The sequence below is a fragment of the Pituophis catenifer genome, unplaced genomic scaffold (assembly GCF_029215685.1).
Source record: "Pituophis catenifer annectens isolate HBS135680 unplaced genomic scaffold, rPitCat1.0.hap2 SCAF_2, whole genome shotgun sequence".
NCBI classification, from domain to species: Eukaryota; Metazoa; Chordata; class Lepidosauria; order Squamata; family Colubridae; genus Pituophis; species Pituophis catenifer.
Genome location: NW_027256882.1, coordinates 114,178,898 through 114,193,299, shown reverse-complemented (window position 1 = coordinate 114,193,299; position 14,402 = coordinate 114,178,898). Strand labels below are relative to the sequence as shown.

The 14,402-nt window shown below is 36.3% G+C and overlaps 1 protein-coding gene across 2 annotated transcripts; it reads left to right on the top strand.

Annotated features, from left to right (window-relative positions):
- Positions 1–10,940: 10,940 nt before the first annotated feature.
- Positions 10,941–12,964, top strand: FOXI1 (forkhead box I1). 2 transcript variants are annotated; one of them, XM_070934058.1, is made up of 2 exons: positions 10,941–11,514; positions 12,702–12,964. In XM_070934058.1, the coding sequence occupies exons 1-2, from the start codon at positions 10,941–10,943 to the stop codon at positions 12,962–12,964; spliced, it is 837 nt and encodes a 278-aa protein (XP_070790159.1). The 2 variants fall into 2 exon arrangements, with proteins under 2 accessions (XP_070790159.1, XP_070790158.1); XM_070934057.1 differs by having other exon boundaries at positions 12,423–12,964.
- The last annotated feature ends 1,438 nt before the right edge of the window (positions 12,965–14,402 follow it).

Here is a 14,402-nt window from a genome sequence, read left to right as displayed (position 1 = left end):
GTGGGCGAGTTCTTAATCTCAATACGCTGGGAATCAATGACATGAAGTGGTCATTGGAGAAAGCATTGATCTTCCACTGTGCATAGAAAATAATGTAAACCAAATAATATAACCCTGGACTTGTTTACAATTCTTTTGCCTTATATTTGTACTTTGTATTGTATATATGTGTGTGTGTGTTTGTGAGTGTGTGATAGCAGTGTGGTCATAATCTATTGCATATAATCTGTTGAAACCACCTATTCCAATCCTTGTATTAGAAACTGGATCTTAGTTGATCCCACTGGACCGAAAAATCATGAATGAGGTTTTAAGGTTTGCTAAAATCAAAATTGTATGCAATCAACATCTTACTTGATTCCATGGAGTCATCATTATGCATTTATCTCCCATTGCCAAAATATCTTTTATGACCGCTCTCTACTATATTTTTATTGCTTGACCCTGGAGAAAAAAAAGATGGCTTAGTGATACATTTGTTTCATATTAGGAAGCAGTCTGGCTTTCTTGGCTTAAGCAGTTCTTTTCCAAAATTGATCATGCCAGTCTTCTCTGGCATTGAACTGTCATTAATTATTGAGTTGTAATAGCCCAGGTTGAGTTTGCCCACAGGTTGATAAAAAAAAAAAAAGTAATATTTTAGTACCACAGTATGTTTTTAAAATGTTCTCTCATAAACTGTATCATCTTTCTTTCAGGAAGTCATTTCAAGAAATATATCTTTATTGGTTCATTATGCCAACATTATGTCAAAATATTCATTAGTTTCTGTAATTTCTAGCTGAAGCACACAGTACAACTGCTTTGATCTAATAAACATATGATCAAAGGGACTTCTTTTAAAAAAAGTGTTCAACTTCTTGCCTCAAGGTGCAACTGAAAGTTACTTTGGAATTTCTACAAGAATGGGGGTCTGGTATTAACTTATTCTTAACAATTGATATTCTGATGTAGTAGAACTTTAAAATAAAGGAGCCCAGCATCACTTACTATTTGTTTCCCCTTACTTGAAATATTCGCTAGCACAAAAAAATAATCCAGCCTGAATTAACTTTGAATAGTCACTAAATGAACTCTTGTAAATCAAGGACTAGCTGTACAAGCTTTCTTGGCATTTGTTCCCAAAATCTGAAACTCCAGAAGTCCAGAAGTTCCAAGATACAGAACTCCAGATCTGGAACTACATCTATCTAATTCTGTCTGTGTTATTCATTTATTTATCAAAATTTATATGGCCACCCAACTCATTCTTAGTGACTCTGGGCATCTTATAAAGATAAAAATCCATTATATATATAATTGTTTTATATACACACACACACACACACACACACACACACACACACACACATATATATATTGGGTTGCTGCAAAAATATTGCATACATTCCATCAGCAGGAAAAACGTGTTCCTGCAGAAACATTACATGCACTCTAGGTTTGCTGATAAATTGTATAAGGTGCTCTGTCCTTTACTGATATTTATTTATGTTTCGATTGTGAACTTATAAAAGTACTTAGTCTCCTCATTTAGAATGGACTGTTTCTAGTGGTTAATGTTAATAAAATAATATTTACCATAATGTTTATAATTCTACCAGAAGTATTGAGTTATAGATTGTCTTTTGATAAAGTTTTCAAGTGCTCACTGCATAGCAATGAAGAGTAATAACTCTACAATCTCTATTTCTAAATATCACTTTTCCCATTTGAATGATCTCATACTTACAGCTTAGTAGAACAAAAATCAGATGCTGCAACACGTACATTTTTCACACAGGGAGTGAATCATCCTGACACCATCAAGTGTTGAATGAATAAGTTATTATTTTTCTTTTTTCCATCATCAGATCTGAAGAGTGCTGCTCATTGCTTAATATTAATTCTCTGATATAAAGGCTTTCCCTAACATGAAGCTCTTTGTTTAGCATACTTGTTAAAATATTTGTATAGAAACAAAGCATGTCAAGTTGAAGGGAGTTAATTTCATTTCTAATTGAAAATAGAAAATATGTTGTTCGGGCTCCTTTTCTTTCTTCTGTTGCTTGGAAATAGATGTTAATGACTTGTGCTTGAAAATAGTAATATTATATGTGACTGTGCATACTTAACTTTTAATAGAAATGTGAAAAATCTATTAGATTTTCCTTTTTTAAAAAAACAAAAAGCAAACTTAAAATAACTCTTATTACATTATACATTTGAAAACTCAGGTAAGTATAATTTGTGCATCAGTAAAACTAAGGTTATTAGATCAACATATAGCAATAGCAATAGCACTTAGACTTATATATCACTTCATAGTGCTTTATAGCCCTCTCTAAGAGGTTTACAGAGTCACCCTATTGCCCCCAACAATCTGGGTCCTCATTTTACCCACCTTAGAAGGATGGAAGGTTGAGTCAACCTTGAGCCTGGTGAGATTTGAACTACCAAATTGCAGGCAGCCGGCAGTCAGCAGATGTAGCTTGCAGTACTGCATTCCAACCAATTGGATAAGATCCTATGCAGGGGTGAAATTCAGCAGGTTCTGACAGGTTGTGGAGAACCGGTAGCAGAAATTTTGGGTAGTTCGGAGAACTGGTAAATACCACTTCTGGCTGGCCCCAGAGTGGGGTGGGAATGGAGATTTTGCAATATCCTTCCCCCAGGAGTGGGGAGGGAATGGAGATTTTGCAGTATCCTTCCCCTGGAGTGGGGTAGGAATGGAGATTTTTCAGTATCCTTCCCCTGCCACACCCACCAAGCCACATCATGCCCACATCATGTAATGTGTCTTTAAAAGAGCTATGATGAGCTGCATCTTTTCCCATTATGTATTGTGGCTTCTACAGAGCAGTGAAATGTGGAAATTCTAAATAGTAAGTAATATAAAAGAAAACCATGAGTAATTCATATAAGTGGCACTCAGTAAAAATGTATTCTATATGCATTCTGTGTAGTCTCTATGAAGACTTAGAGTCTTGGGTGTTCACAAATGAACAAGTGTTCAAGAAGTTAACCTATTGTGCCCACAATAGAATTGCCAAACTATTAGATCTAGAATTTGGGAAAAACAGCAGGATAATAAGCGCTCCTAATTTTGTCCATGTAATTTCTTGGTAGTACTGTATAAACTTAGTTTTCATCTACTGCTTTAATAGTACTGTATAAACTGGTTGGATGAATGACAAGTCCAAGGAAGGAACAGGGAGTGAAAATCAGATGGTCTATCTCCTGTTTTGTAGTGGAATTTGAAAGAACATTATTAATTGCAATATGCAATAAAACAAAGGTACTGACAAATTTCTGATCACATGTACCATACTGTGCATCTTATTTTTAGAAGTTATAATGGAATTTTCAGGGTAATTTGACTGAACAAGATTTAAGCATCCCACATATTCTTAAAGAAAAGATCTGCTGAAGGTCCTCCTTAAAATGAGGGGGTAGGAGCTGCAAAAGTATTTTGGCAACTAATCTTACAACATGAAATGTCCCTAACTTCTCAGCCTTTAGGAGAAGTTGTAAGAGCTGGCTGTCCTGCAGAGTAATGAGTATTAATGAGTATTTGAGAACTTGTCATAGATAAGTAGTAGGCTTATATTAAAATTAACTCAGTCATATAGACAAATAGAGAAAAGATTCAATTCTTTTTATCAGCTGATTAGCCAGTTCCAGATTCTTAAATTGGTTCCTGCAAGCAGGGTGAACAAGACACATCTGTTTCCATAGCCTTCATTCCCACCATCTCAGTTCAATATAGTTTGAACTACTATGCATCAAAGTTAGTATTCTGGTGCTACCCCAAATCTACAGAATCCTGGTTTGTTAAATGTTCATGCATTGACTATGTTTTAATTTGAGTTGAGATGTATATAGTATAAGGGTTTCTATATCAAGCGAATCAACAAAGGAAGTAAGCATTGTCCTTATCAAGATTTTGTTCCAAGAAAGATGGGGAAGGGATACTTCAGCAACAATAAAGCTACTAAAATAGTCCTGTGAGTCCAAGTACATAATTCTATTGCAGCTGAATCATATCTTCCCTCTCTCTAGAGAAATATTTCTAGAGACCTCATGTTGAATAGTCCTTTTTCACTGCAGATCATAATTCATACAACTATGGAAATGAATGTTGAAATATTCACTCATAGTAATGTAAAGTTGAACTCAGTGACTTTTGACACTTCTTTGTGGTTTTCTTAGTGACATTATAGCTCTAGCTTCCTATTGTATTTTTCAGTCTAGTCTATAATTCTGGTATTTCTGGATGGAGCCCCATCAAAAATTAACCACTGTAATGGTGTTTAATTTCAAAAGTCTGTCAGAGGTATAGGTATTGGTTAAATATTTCAGATTAAGTTCCTGTGACAACCCTCCAGGAAGATTAAATTGCAAACATTCATCTCATTCCTTTACTATATTACTAATGAATCTAAGAAAATCCTCTTTTGGGAAGCATGGCATTAAAATCTTACTTTGAAGTCTTTCCTTGGAAGTAAGTACAGTGTATGTATTCTTTTTTTAAAAAGTGTTTTTAATTGTTTGGTGTAATTAAAATTCACACTCTTTTTGGCAATAAATTAACGATTCATGTCTGAATATGAGCCAGCATTATAAAAGAATACTTTTCCCACATTTCACCTCCATATATATTTAGACATGGGCTGCATATGTCCTTCTTGCAAATGAAAAAGAAAATAAGTTCTGATGTAACTTTCATAGCAGTTATAATTTTCATATCTAATGTGGCTTCTTCAAGTCCATCACATTTTATCTTTGCGCACAAGGGAATGATCCGGATAAATAATGGGGTTGCTCTCCATGATTAATTAAAATTAAATTAACCTTGATTAATCAAAATTAAATTAACCTTGATTAATTAAAATTAAAAGTGTTTCAGGAACAATCTGTTAGTTAGGGCCCATCTATACTTTTTTTAAAGACAAAAAGTAGGAAAACTTCTTTTTGTTCATTATGTCTGCAATTTCAGTAACAAACCAACTGATATTGCTATATGTTATTCCAGATTAAAAGATACATTCATTCCCAGCAGTATCAGTCATGAAATATTTTAAAGCATACAAATTGTTGATTTAAAAGTAGATATCTACTCATTTCTAAAAATACCTGAGTAATTTGAAGAACTTTTTATATTTCTAAAAAGGGTTACATACCTGGAGGCAACAGAACAGAAAAGAAAGTACTGAAGAAAATCACAAAATACCAAAAACCTGCAAACAGAAGTGGAGCAACTATGGCAAAAGAAAACAACAATAGTATCAGTAGAAATAGGCACCTTGGGTGCAATCTCAAAACATCTGGAGTACTATTTGAACACTCTTGGCACTGAAAAAAAAAATCACCAACTGACAGTTGCAAAGAAAGTCTTACTTGGAACAGCTTGCATCCCATAATAATATTTTAATACCACGAAACATCAACATCTGCCTATCCCATCTGCCTAACATCTGAGAAAGGACTCAATTGATGGACAAAAATACTAAATCCAGTCTAAATATGTGGCCAACAGTGCAATGAACCATAATGATAATCCAACACTAGATGGCACTATCAGAGTTTTCTGTATCTTCTGCTGCCATCTAGTGATGAGTTGGTGTTTTTGCACTCAGATATGGTATCCGTGAAGTTTACATACAGTATAAGTAGCTTGTGAAGGTTTGCGTAGCAATCTTTATCATCCCTGAATATAAGTGCATTTTTTCAGTGTACTTCCAGTAGTGTTCACAAGAGGGAGCTATTTATCTATAATATTCAAAATTGAATCAGTCAAGTAACTGAACATTCTAGGTCAGCAAGTTAACTACACATTAGGGAGGGGGGGGCGGTGTTTATCTGTATATTAAGCTCTTTAGAAATGCATTAGAATTTTTTCGGCATTTAAAATACAGATTCAAAAAGCCCTACATTTTAATAGCATTTCTGTAACCTTCAGCATAAAAGAATCTCTACAGCTGCAAATTTGCAACGACTTTTGGGGAAGAAGTCTCACTGTACCTGAACTAACTGCTGAACAAAACATACGTGGGCTTCTTGCCGTCTAGGAAAAGTGAATGTTTTTGATTGGAGCAATGTTTATCAGATAATATTTCTAGACATTTATAAACCCAAAGCATGTTGTTTCCACACACTAAGCAATAACATGTGTTCAAAATATTATTGTCAATGTTGCATGATACCAGGAAACAAAGAAAACCAAATTGCATTTGTGGTAAGTGCGATTTAACAGTTAACATTTGTTCTTCCTAAATTTCAAGGGCTGGCCCTGCGGTTAAGAAGTGTACTTCATTTATCAAACAAAAGTGAGACCGTTAAGCCAAAGTGGTAACTTGGTGTAGCCCATGGAGAGTCAAAGTCTCATAACGTTCAAAGATAAGCATTTTGACATCTGTGGAATACCACACATAATAAAAAGTGTTCAGTTATGGAAGCAGATTTCAGCATGCCTAAGGGGAAAAAATTGTTTCTCTTTCCCTGCTAAAGTGTAAGGAACACTTTGATGGACACTTCAGTACCTCTTGAATGTCCATGTTGAAATAATTACATGTTACCATTTCAATACAAATCCATACAGGAGATTTCCTTGTCAGTTTTAAAACATTTTTTTTTTGTATGAAGTTTTTTACCTTATGGCCTTACATCAGCTTTCTCAAATCGAACATCTCTAGATTTAAACCCATGGCAACTTTAAATATTTACAGCCAATATGGTCATTACGCTGCCCCAAAGAATCTTGTATGAGACTGTAGGGAGATTACAGCTTTTGCTTCTCCGTTTCCATTGCTTTCTTTCCAGTTTTGGTGCCCTGACTACACATCTTAAATCTGATAATAGTGACCAAAGTTTAGAAGCTATTTATGTATGACTGCATCTGATTGAATTTTTATTTATTTGAAAATTTGCCTTTAAAAGAATCATATTTAAGAACTGGGAAGAATTGAGAACTATCAACCTGTTCATGCAGTTGCACAAATTAATTTGTTGTCCTAATGCACCCCCAAACAATTTTATATTAATTCTTTTTTTTTTTTTATTGAAAAAGTTTTAAAAACAAACATATTTTCCCCACAACCCCCCCAACCCCCCTCCCCCTCCCCGACTTCCCAGAGCAGAACACAAGGTATTTCTATTGATCTTTAACAATAATCTAAATTGCATAACCAATCATTAAACTAACATCCCTATAAAAAAAAATTCTTAACCCCCCATATATAAAATCCTATTTCTTAAACATAATACTTCTAATGTCACTTATATAACGCTTATACAAATAAAAGAAATCATTCATAAGCTATTTGATATTTTTTGGTCTGATACTTATTTTGTATATAATCAATCCATCTTCTCCAGTCCTGTATGTACCTTTCTTGTGTGTGATCCTTCAGATATGCTGAAATTTTAGCCATTTCAGCTAAATTAGTTACTTTCAATATCCAGTCATCAATAGTAGGCAAAAAGTCCTTCTTCCAGTATTGTGCTACCAACAATCTTGCTGCTGTTATCAAGTTCAAAATCAATTTAGTCTCTGCAACTGTACAGTCCGTAGTTATACCCAGTAAAAACAACTGTGGAGTAAATTTCAGTCTCTTTTTGAGAATATTCTGCATCACCCACCAAATCTTTATCCAAAATGCTTTGATTTTTCTACAAGTCCACCCCCAAACAATTTTATATTAATTCTGAATGTCCAAAGAACCACAGTCGGATTGCTCTTGAAAGTAAATGCAAATTGGATTTGTCTGATTAACTGGAAACCTGAACAGTATTTTTTCAAAGGGTTTCAGTATTGCTATCCACCTTCCTAATAGGAGTCTATCCTATATTAAGGTCCATGTACCTCCTCCGCAAGCTATTGTTTTTTAGGGAGACTGCAATCTGAGATAAACTAGTGCCTTTTCTCCTGTCAATTCCATATAGCTTATGAAGTGAAATAATCTTTCCATGGTACAGCATCTATTGTAGCGGTAGAGAGTTTTTCGATGGCTTTCCTATTTTTCTGACTACTACATCCATTTTTCATGGTAATTGTGGATTATGGGATCTGTTGTCCAAAACCATGAGGATGGATGTACTTCAGCTAAGAAAGTCTGCCTTCAAATCTAACATTCTTCCAGCCTAACCATTATTTTGCAAAGATACAAAGAATATTGCCTCTCTAAACAAGGACAAGTCAATTATTGCTTACATTTTTGATTAAAAGAAATCTATTAAGTCTTCTTACGATTGCTGCACAAAGCTGATCTTATATTGAAATATTGTTGATTTAACCTGTTACAGTCATATGTTCTTTCTGGATAGATTCTTTTAACCCAGACTGTGCAACCTGCAACCAAAATGGGATTGGAATGGAAAAAAAATAAATATGGATCAAGATATCAATTATATAAGAATCAATTAAAATGTAATTAAATACATTGGATAGTTCCTCTTCTGATCTCATGGAAATTATGATTTTATAGTGGGACGGTTTGGAAGGGACTGTATTTTAAGTGGCACTGTTTCAGCGGTTATAAGCTAAAGGAAGGTCACAGTTACAGCCTTCACATCTAGAGGAAGTTACTTGTGATCGAAAAGCAGCATCTCCTGCATTAGGAAGAATCTTCTGTGATGTAATTTTCTAAATTCCAGTGCACTCTGTAATTTTTTTATTAAACACCCACTCATAATTAGTTTGTGTGCCAGGCATAATTTTCTGTGAAACAAGGATTGTCCTACATGTGCTATCTCTTTCCTCTATTAATGGAGATTGTTATATTTAAGATTCTCACATTATTCCTCATTATTCCTTTGAACTTGGGTTTAAAAAATCTAAGCAGGTTTGACAGGAAAGCTATCCATTTTTTCCTACGATATATCACTCTAGCATGTCCTGTCCTGTCAATCTTACCTGTACTGTGGCATTTCTGTGCAGCTTGTATGTTTCTGCAAAATAATCAGCATTTTTATTACCTTGTTCTGGCTAAATAACTTTTCAGATACATCTAGGCATTGCAATATGTCTTCATACATGATTCTGCATATAGACATCATTGGAAGAACCTCAAAAAATACCGCTGTGACCTTAAATGGGTTGATCATGTGGCAATTTGTATTGGCTTCTTTTAAAGGTATGTCGATTGAAGAATTTGGGACAATACTTTAGGTGGAAAGGAAATACGTGATGACATCTGTTGAGAGATTTATATTGTGGTGGAGCCCCTGAGACACATTTATGTAAATTTGATCTTTAGGGTATAAATTGTAATTCTCCCCTAATGGAGGGATTACTCTGACATATTTTTTTAAAATAATAAGCAACAGCATTTTTTTCTTTCAAGATTGTCAAAGAATATTTTCACTGGGGTATTCATTTATTTATCTTATGTTATTATGAGCCCTCAAATGCATAGTTACCAGACTTGGGAAAAACTTATAGGGAGGCCAAAACTCAGAAAGATCCCTTATCATATCAATAAATAAAAAGAAAAGGCTTTATCAGCTGAATTTGTGTGTGGTGCTCCCTGGTGATCAACTCTGAATCTCAGGACCTTTCTTAGACACATACATTCAATAAAAATCTTCTGGCTAGTTTCTTGACATTTTGTAGTGGGAAATGTGCTGACATTAAAATGGAAAGCTTAACACCGACTCAATGTGTTTAAAAGAAACATAGAAAGTCCTTCTTCTACCATGAGTGTGATGTAGCCCAGCCCCCTTTACTTTATTTCCTGACTCCCTCCCCTCTTGTTAAGCCTGCCCCCCATCTCTTCCTGAATCAATTCTAGCATCCCTTTTCTTAAGTGCCAAAAAAAGTTTAGAAAAAGGAAGGTAATAGAAAGGCATTGGATATGCTATGCATAATGCAAGACATATGCAGAATTATAATATAGCTGCTGAATTTTTTTAGCATTCACTTAGAACTTTAAACGACACATAAAAGTATACATTCTGTGGACACCGTTGGGTATATTAGCTTCTCTGTTTCATGTAGAAAGCTGTCTTTTCCCTTCTTTGTTATGTGATTTTCCTTATCATTTATCTCTTCATGTTGAAAAGCTCTCAAGACATTTCTGGGAGTCATGTATCTGATGAAGATGTAGGCAGTGTGCCCATTAAAAGGAAGCAACTGTAAATATGCATTAGTCTGATTTGACATTGTTTTTTAAAAGTCCATTTTCCTAAATCATGAAAACTAGTAAATTTGAAAAGTATGGGCTTTGTTCATTTAATCCCAAAGTATAAACTTCAAGATTTGGTCATTTCCTCTGACTGCTATGACCAGGCCAAGATGGTCTCCCCCACACAAAAAAAGTGAATTACAATATTGTGCATTGTCACCAGACAAGAAATTTTCTTGAACATTGTGGGAGTTTTTTTTTCTCCTGAGCAAACAACACCCATCAGATTTGTTATGTCAACTGAACAGCTTCCAAGCAAGTAATACACTTCTTCCCTAGTTAATGCACAGATAATAGCTTTGATAGTGTAAAATTTGAGGATTCCTGAACTGGGAAATAGTAATTAAAAAATCTGCCTTTGCAACTCTAAAGTTTGAAAAAAAATATTAAGTTCCTAAACTGCCTTTGTCGTTACTGCTGTGGTCTGCCTGAATTTGAAGAACAGGATCATCAGTTTTACCTGCAAGTAATTTTCAGCTTTCTTCCTGTCAATCATACTAGTGGAAAATTCCTCCATTCATTTAAAAAAGATAAACAGTTGTAACTTTCAAATTTGGTTAATGTGACATCTATTACTGGCTTGAGCTGTCAGCATTCCAAAAAAGGGATATCACCCAGATCTCCAGCCTATCAGGATGCACGAGGCTGAGTCTTGGAAAGTAAACCTAAACATTTACAGGTGTATAAGTACTGGAGCTAGCTAGCACAGATGATGCACCTGTCTCAGGGAAAGGACTAACACAGGTGTGTTGGAACTTGGGCTACTGCCAGAGCTAGATTATGAGCTCATTTGATCCACAGATACAGTCACCTCCACGCTGCAGCCCGCAATTTCCAAGCATCGGCCAGGAACCACCTGAAATGAACATCTACTATGAAAATTTCTTCCACCCACAGAACGTTCCTAGTCCGCAACGGCCCACCAACTTTGAAACAGGGGACTACTCTGCTGCACCCAATCCTTACTTGTGGTTAAACGGACCTTCCATTAATTCTCCACCTTACCTGCCAGGATCCAATGGCAGTCCGTACATCCCACCATCCTATGGAATCCAAAGGCAGCTCTTGCCCAACATGCATGGCTTGGCAGGGAATGAAATGGGCTGGCTCCCTATGCCTTCTCAAGAGGAGCTGATGAAGCTGGTCAGACCACCTTATTCTTACTCTGCCCTGATTGCCATGGCCATCCATGGGGCACCAGACAAGAGGCTGACGCTCAGCCAGATCTATCAGTACGTGGCAGACAACTTTCCCTTCTATAATAAAAGCAAGGCTGGTTGGCAGAACTCCATTCGTCACAACCTGTCTCTCAACGACTGCTTCAAGAAGGTGCCCCGGGATGAAGATGATCCAGGTAAGAAGCTTTCTTAATACTCACTTTGTTCTTCAGTTTACCAGGATTTCAGCCAAAAGTTCTTCTGAGCCAGGTTCTGATTCTGTCTCGCTCACAGTAAACACAGGCAGGGTCTCTACAAGAGGTTTTTGATGTCTTTGGACTCATCTAATCATAATTGTGCCACAATAACAAGGAAGGGCTTTAGATCAGCACAGGAAAGGCCGGTTGATGGTAGAAAAGACAGTGTGGTGTGGGTCACTGAGGCAAAATGGCTTGAGACCACTAAACTGCAGAGGTGCTTCCTCCTTTACCAAATTCACATGACTTGATAGTCACAAAGATAATCCCACCTTAAACCACACTTTGCCAGCATTTGATTCTATCCCTTTAACAGTTCTGTGATAAGTAGAAGTTGGCAATTGATCATTCTGTGCTTTGAGAAGCATTGCCTATTGAGTAAAGACACTGGAGCATTTTTCCTGTGGTCAGTTGGCTCTTTCCTTGGCTGTGAAATGAACTGTTTCTTCCTTATAATTTCTTGGTGGATAAAACAATTGCTGGGAGACACTTCCAAATACCCTCCCTCATTCCTACCCACAGTCTTGCCCAAGGTCAAATTCTGCTTTGTTTCAGTAAATTCTCCTGATGCTAATTAGGGTGTCTGTCAAGTATTTTGTTGGAGAAGTAGGGATTTTTGTGTGTGTCTGATAAGCACAAACTGTTAAAAGTTCAGTTTTACCTCAAGGCAACCTGGACAGGGCCTGGACAGAGTTATTTGAATACAAGCAGCCTCTCCTCCTTTTTTTTTTTTGAAAGGGTGTTGCCCAATCTGCTGCTTTTTCTGAACCCAAGCCAAACTAAGCCTTGAGAACCTGCTCTTTGTTGGCTTCAGTTATATTTATGTTTTCTTGCTCTTGTTCTAACAGGGAAAGGCAATTACTGGACTCTGGATCCCAACTGTGAGAAGATGTTTGACAATGGAAATTTTCGGCGAAAAAGGAAGAAGAAATCTGATTGTAGCGCCAGCACGGTGACTTTGGCTTCTGACAAATCAGAGGACAGTGCCTTAAGTGGCAGCCCCAAGGCACCAGAACACCAAGATATTTTGGAAAACTCATCGGGAACCGAGAGTTCACCTGAAAAGAGGTCTCCACCACCGCCATCCACTACTCCCTGCCTTAACAATTTTCTCTCCAGCATGACAGCTTACATGAATGGTTCCAATTCAGTGAACCGCTCTGTGCCCCTGGGACTTGGCAATGATTCTGGGGACAAAATGGGACAGAATATGGTAGGCTTCAACACATACACGCCTCTTCCCAGTCATGGGGGTGGTGAATGGTCCAATTCGATGTCCTCTGGTCATCTTGGCTATAGCAGTTCAGTGCTTAACCAGTTCAACAGCAGTTTCTACAACAGTCTGTCCGTCAATAATACTCTGTATGCAAGAGAGGGAACTGAGGTGTAAACAAATGGAGGCCTTGTGACAGGAGGAGTCTTGTGTGAGAAGTAAGAAAGAGGAACTATGTCAGGGAAAGGACTTCATGTGAGCTACCCTCTTCCCCATTTTTCTTAGACAGACCAAAGTTTCTCTACTAACATGTTTCCAGGCAGTGGTTTGTTCATAGAATTCAGAGGCTTCAAATTGTACAAAGACTTCTACTCCTTATAAAAATTGTAAAGAAGAGCATACCCTTTTCACTTTCACATTAGTCAATCAGAAATAATTGGTTTCAGACTTTTTGACATTAAAGCAGAACAGAGTGATCGCTTCAGACATAAATCTACCTTTGGAAAAATCCACCCTCTTTTTGCTTTCTCTGCATTCCATTTGAGTACAAAAATACCAGAAAGTAAAGCATGGTAATATTCACTAATTGGGTTGAATTAGTTGGACTTTCTTCTTACCAGAAAACATGGCATGATCCAGCTGATATGAAGTATGCTCACTTATTGGATGAGAGAAAGCTTATGCTTCTCATCTGCTTAAAAAATACTTATTTTTACCATTTACTACTGAAATCTATTTTATCAGTATAAGGTGCCATGCAGAAAAGAAAACAAAGTGATGGAAGTGTTCTTAAATAAGAATATATATAAATAAAAACTTGACTTTTTATCATCCTATTTTTTTGTTTACAGATATCACGTTTAAAAAAAAAATCTGGAAAACTCCATTTAATTTTCAGTCAGGTGAATTTAGTCAAAAGTTTCCTACTCACCAAAAGCAATGGTATGTGATATATATACAATGTTAGATGATAGTTGAAGAACAAAGTGTAGAGTTTCTGCATTGTACAAGCCCAATGGGTTTGATGTAGGCAGAATTCTGTTGTGGTGAAGTATAATAGAAAAGCTCTCCTGGAAGATATAAAAGATAAGACACCACACTTCTAAACATATGTACACATATATTTTCTCAACACCTGACAACTCATGAGGAAATTGCTATTAAATCTGCCTTTTTCTTTTCTAAGGTCTAATATATCTTCTGTGCTTGTACTTAAAAACCTACGCTCAATTATACACACTTTCCTTATGCATTATATAATGTTGGCTAAAGTTAGGGTGGGAAGTCATGTTTCTATCGAGGGCTAAAATTGGATGGTGAGAATCTGTTGCAGGCTGCCCTTTTATTTCCCATAGCAAGGGTCAAAACTATTTGGGTTTACTCCTCTGACTTTTTAATGCCTTCTTATGCTTTCCTTCTTCTTTCCACCTATGATGTCTGCATAGAATTTTTCCCCCCAGTGTTTGATTTTGAAGCCTTAGAAAGAGCCTTATTAGATTGAAAGACATTCCACACCCGTGTCAAAAATGTGTAGCCGTTGCATATGACAATCCTAGTGAGGCTTCAGTGGTGCTTACACTTGATCCAGTAAAAGTCCAAAGGAGTTTAAATGCCC

Excerpts from the sequence above, each read along its gene's own strand:
- FOXI1 (XM_070934057.1), top strand. The coding sequence starts at position 10,941 with ATGAGCTCATTTGATCCACAGATACAGTCACCTCCACGCTGCAGCCCG. Across the intron at positions 11,515-12,422 it reads CCGGGATGAAGATGATCCAG|GGAAAGGCAATTACTGGACT; the intron begins GTAAGAAGCTTT and ends TTGTTCTAACAG.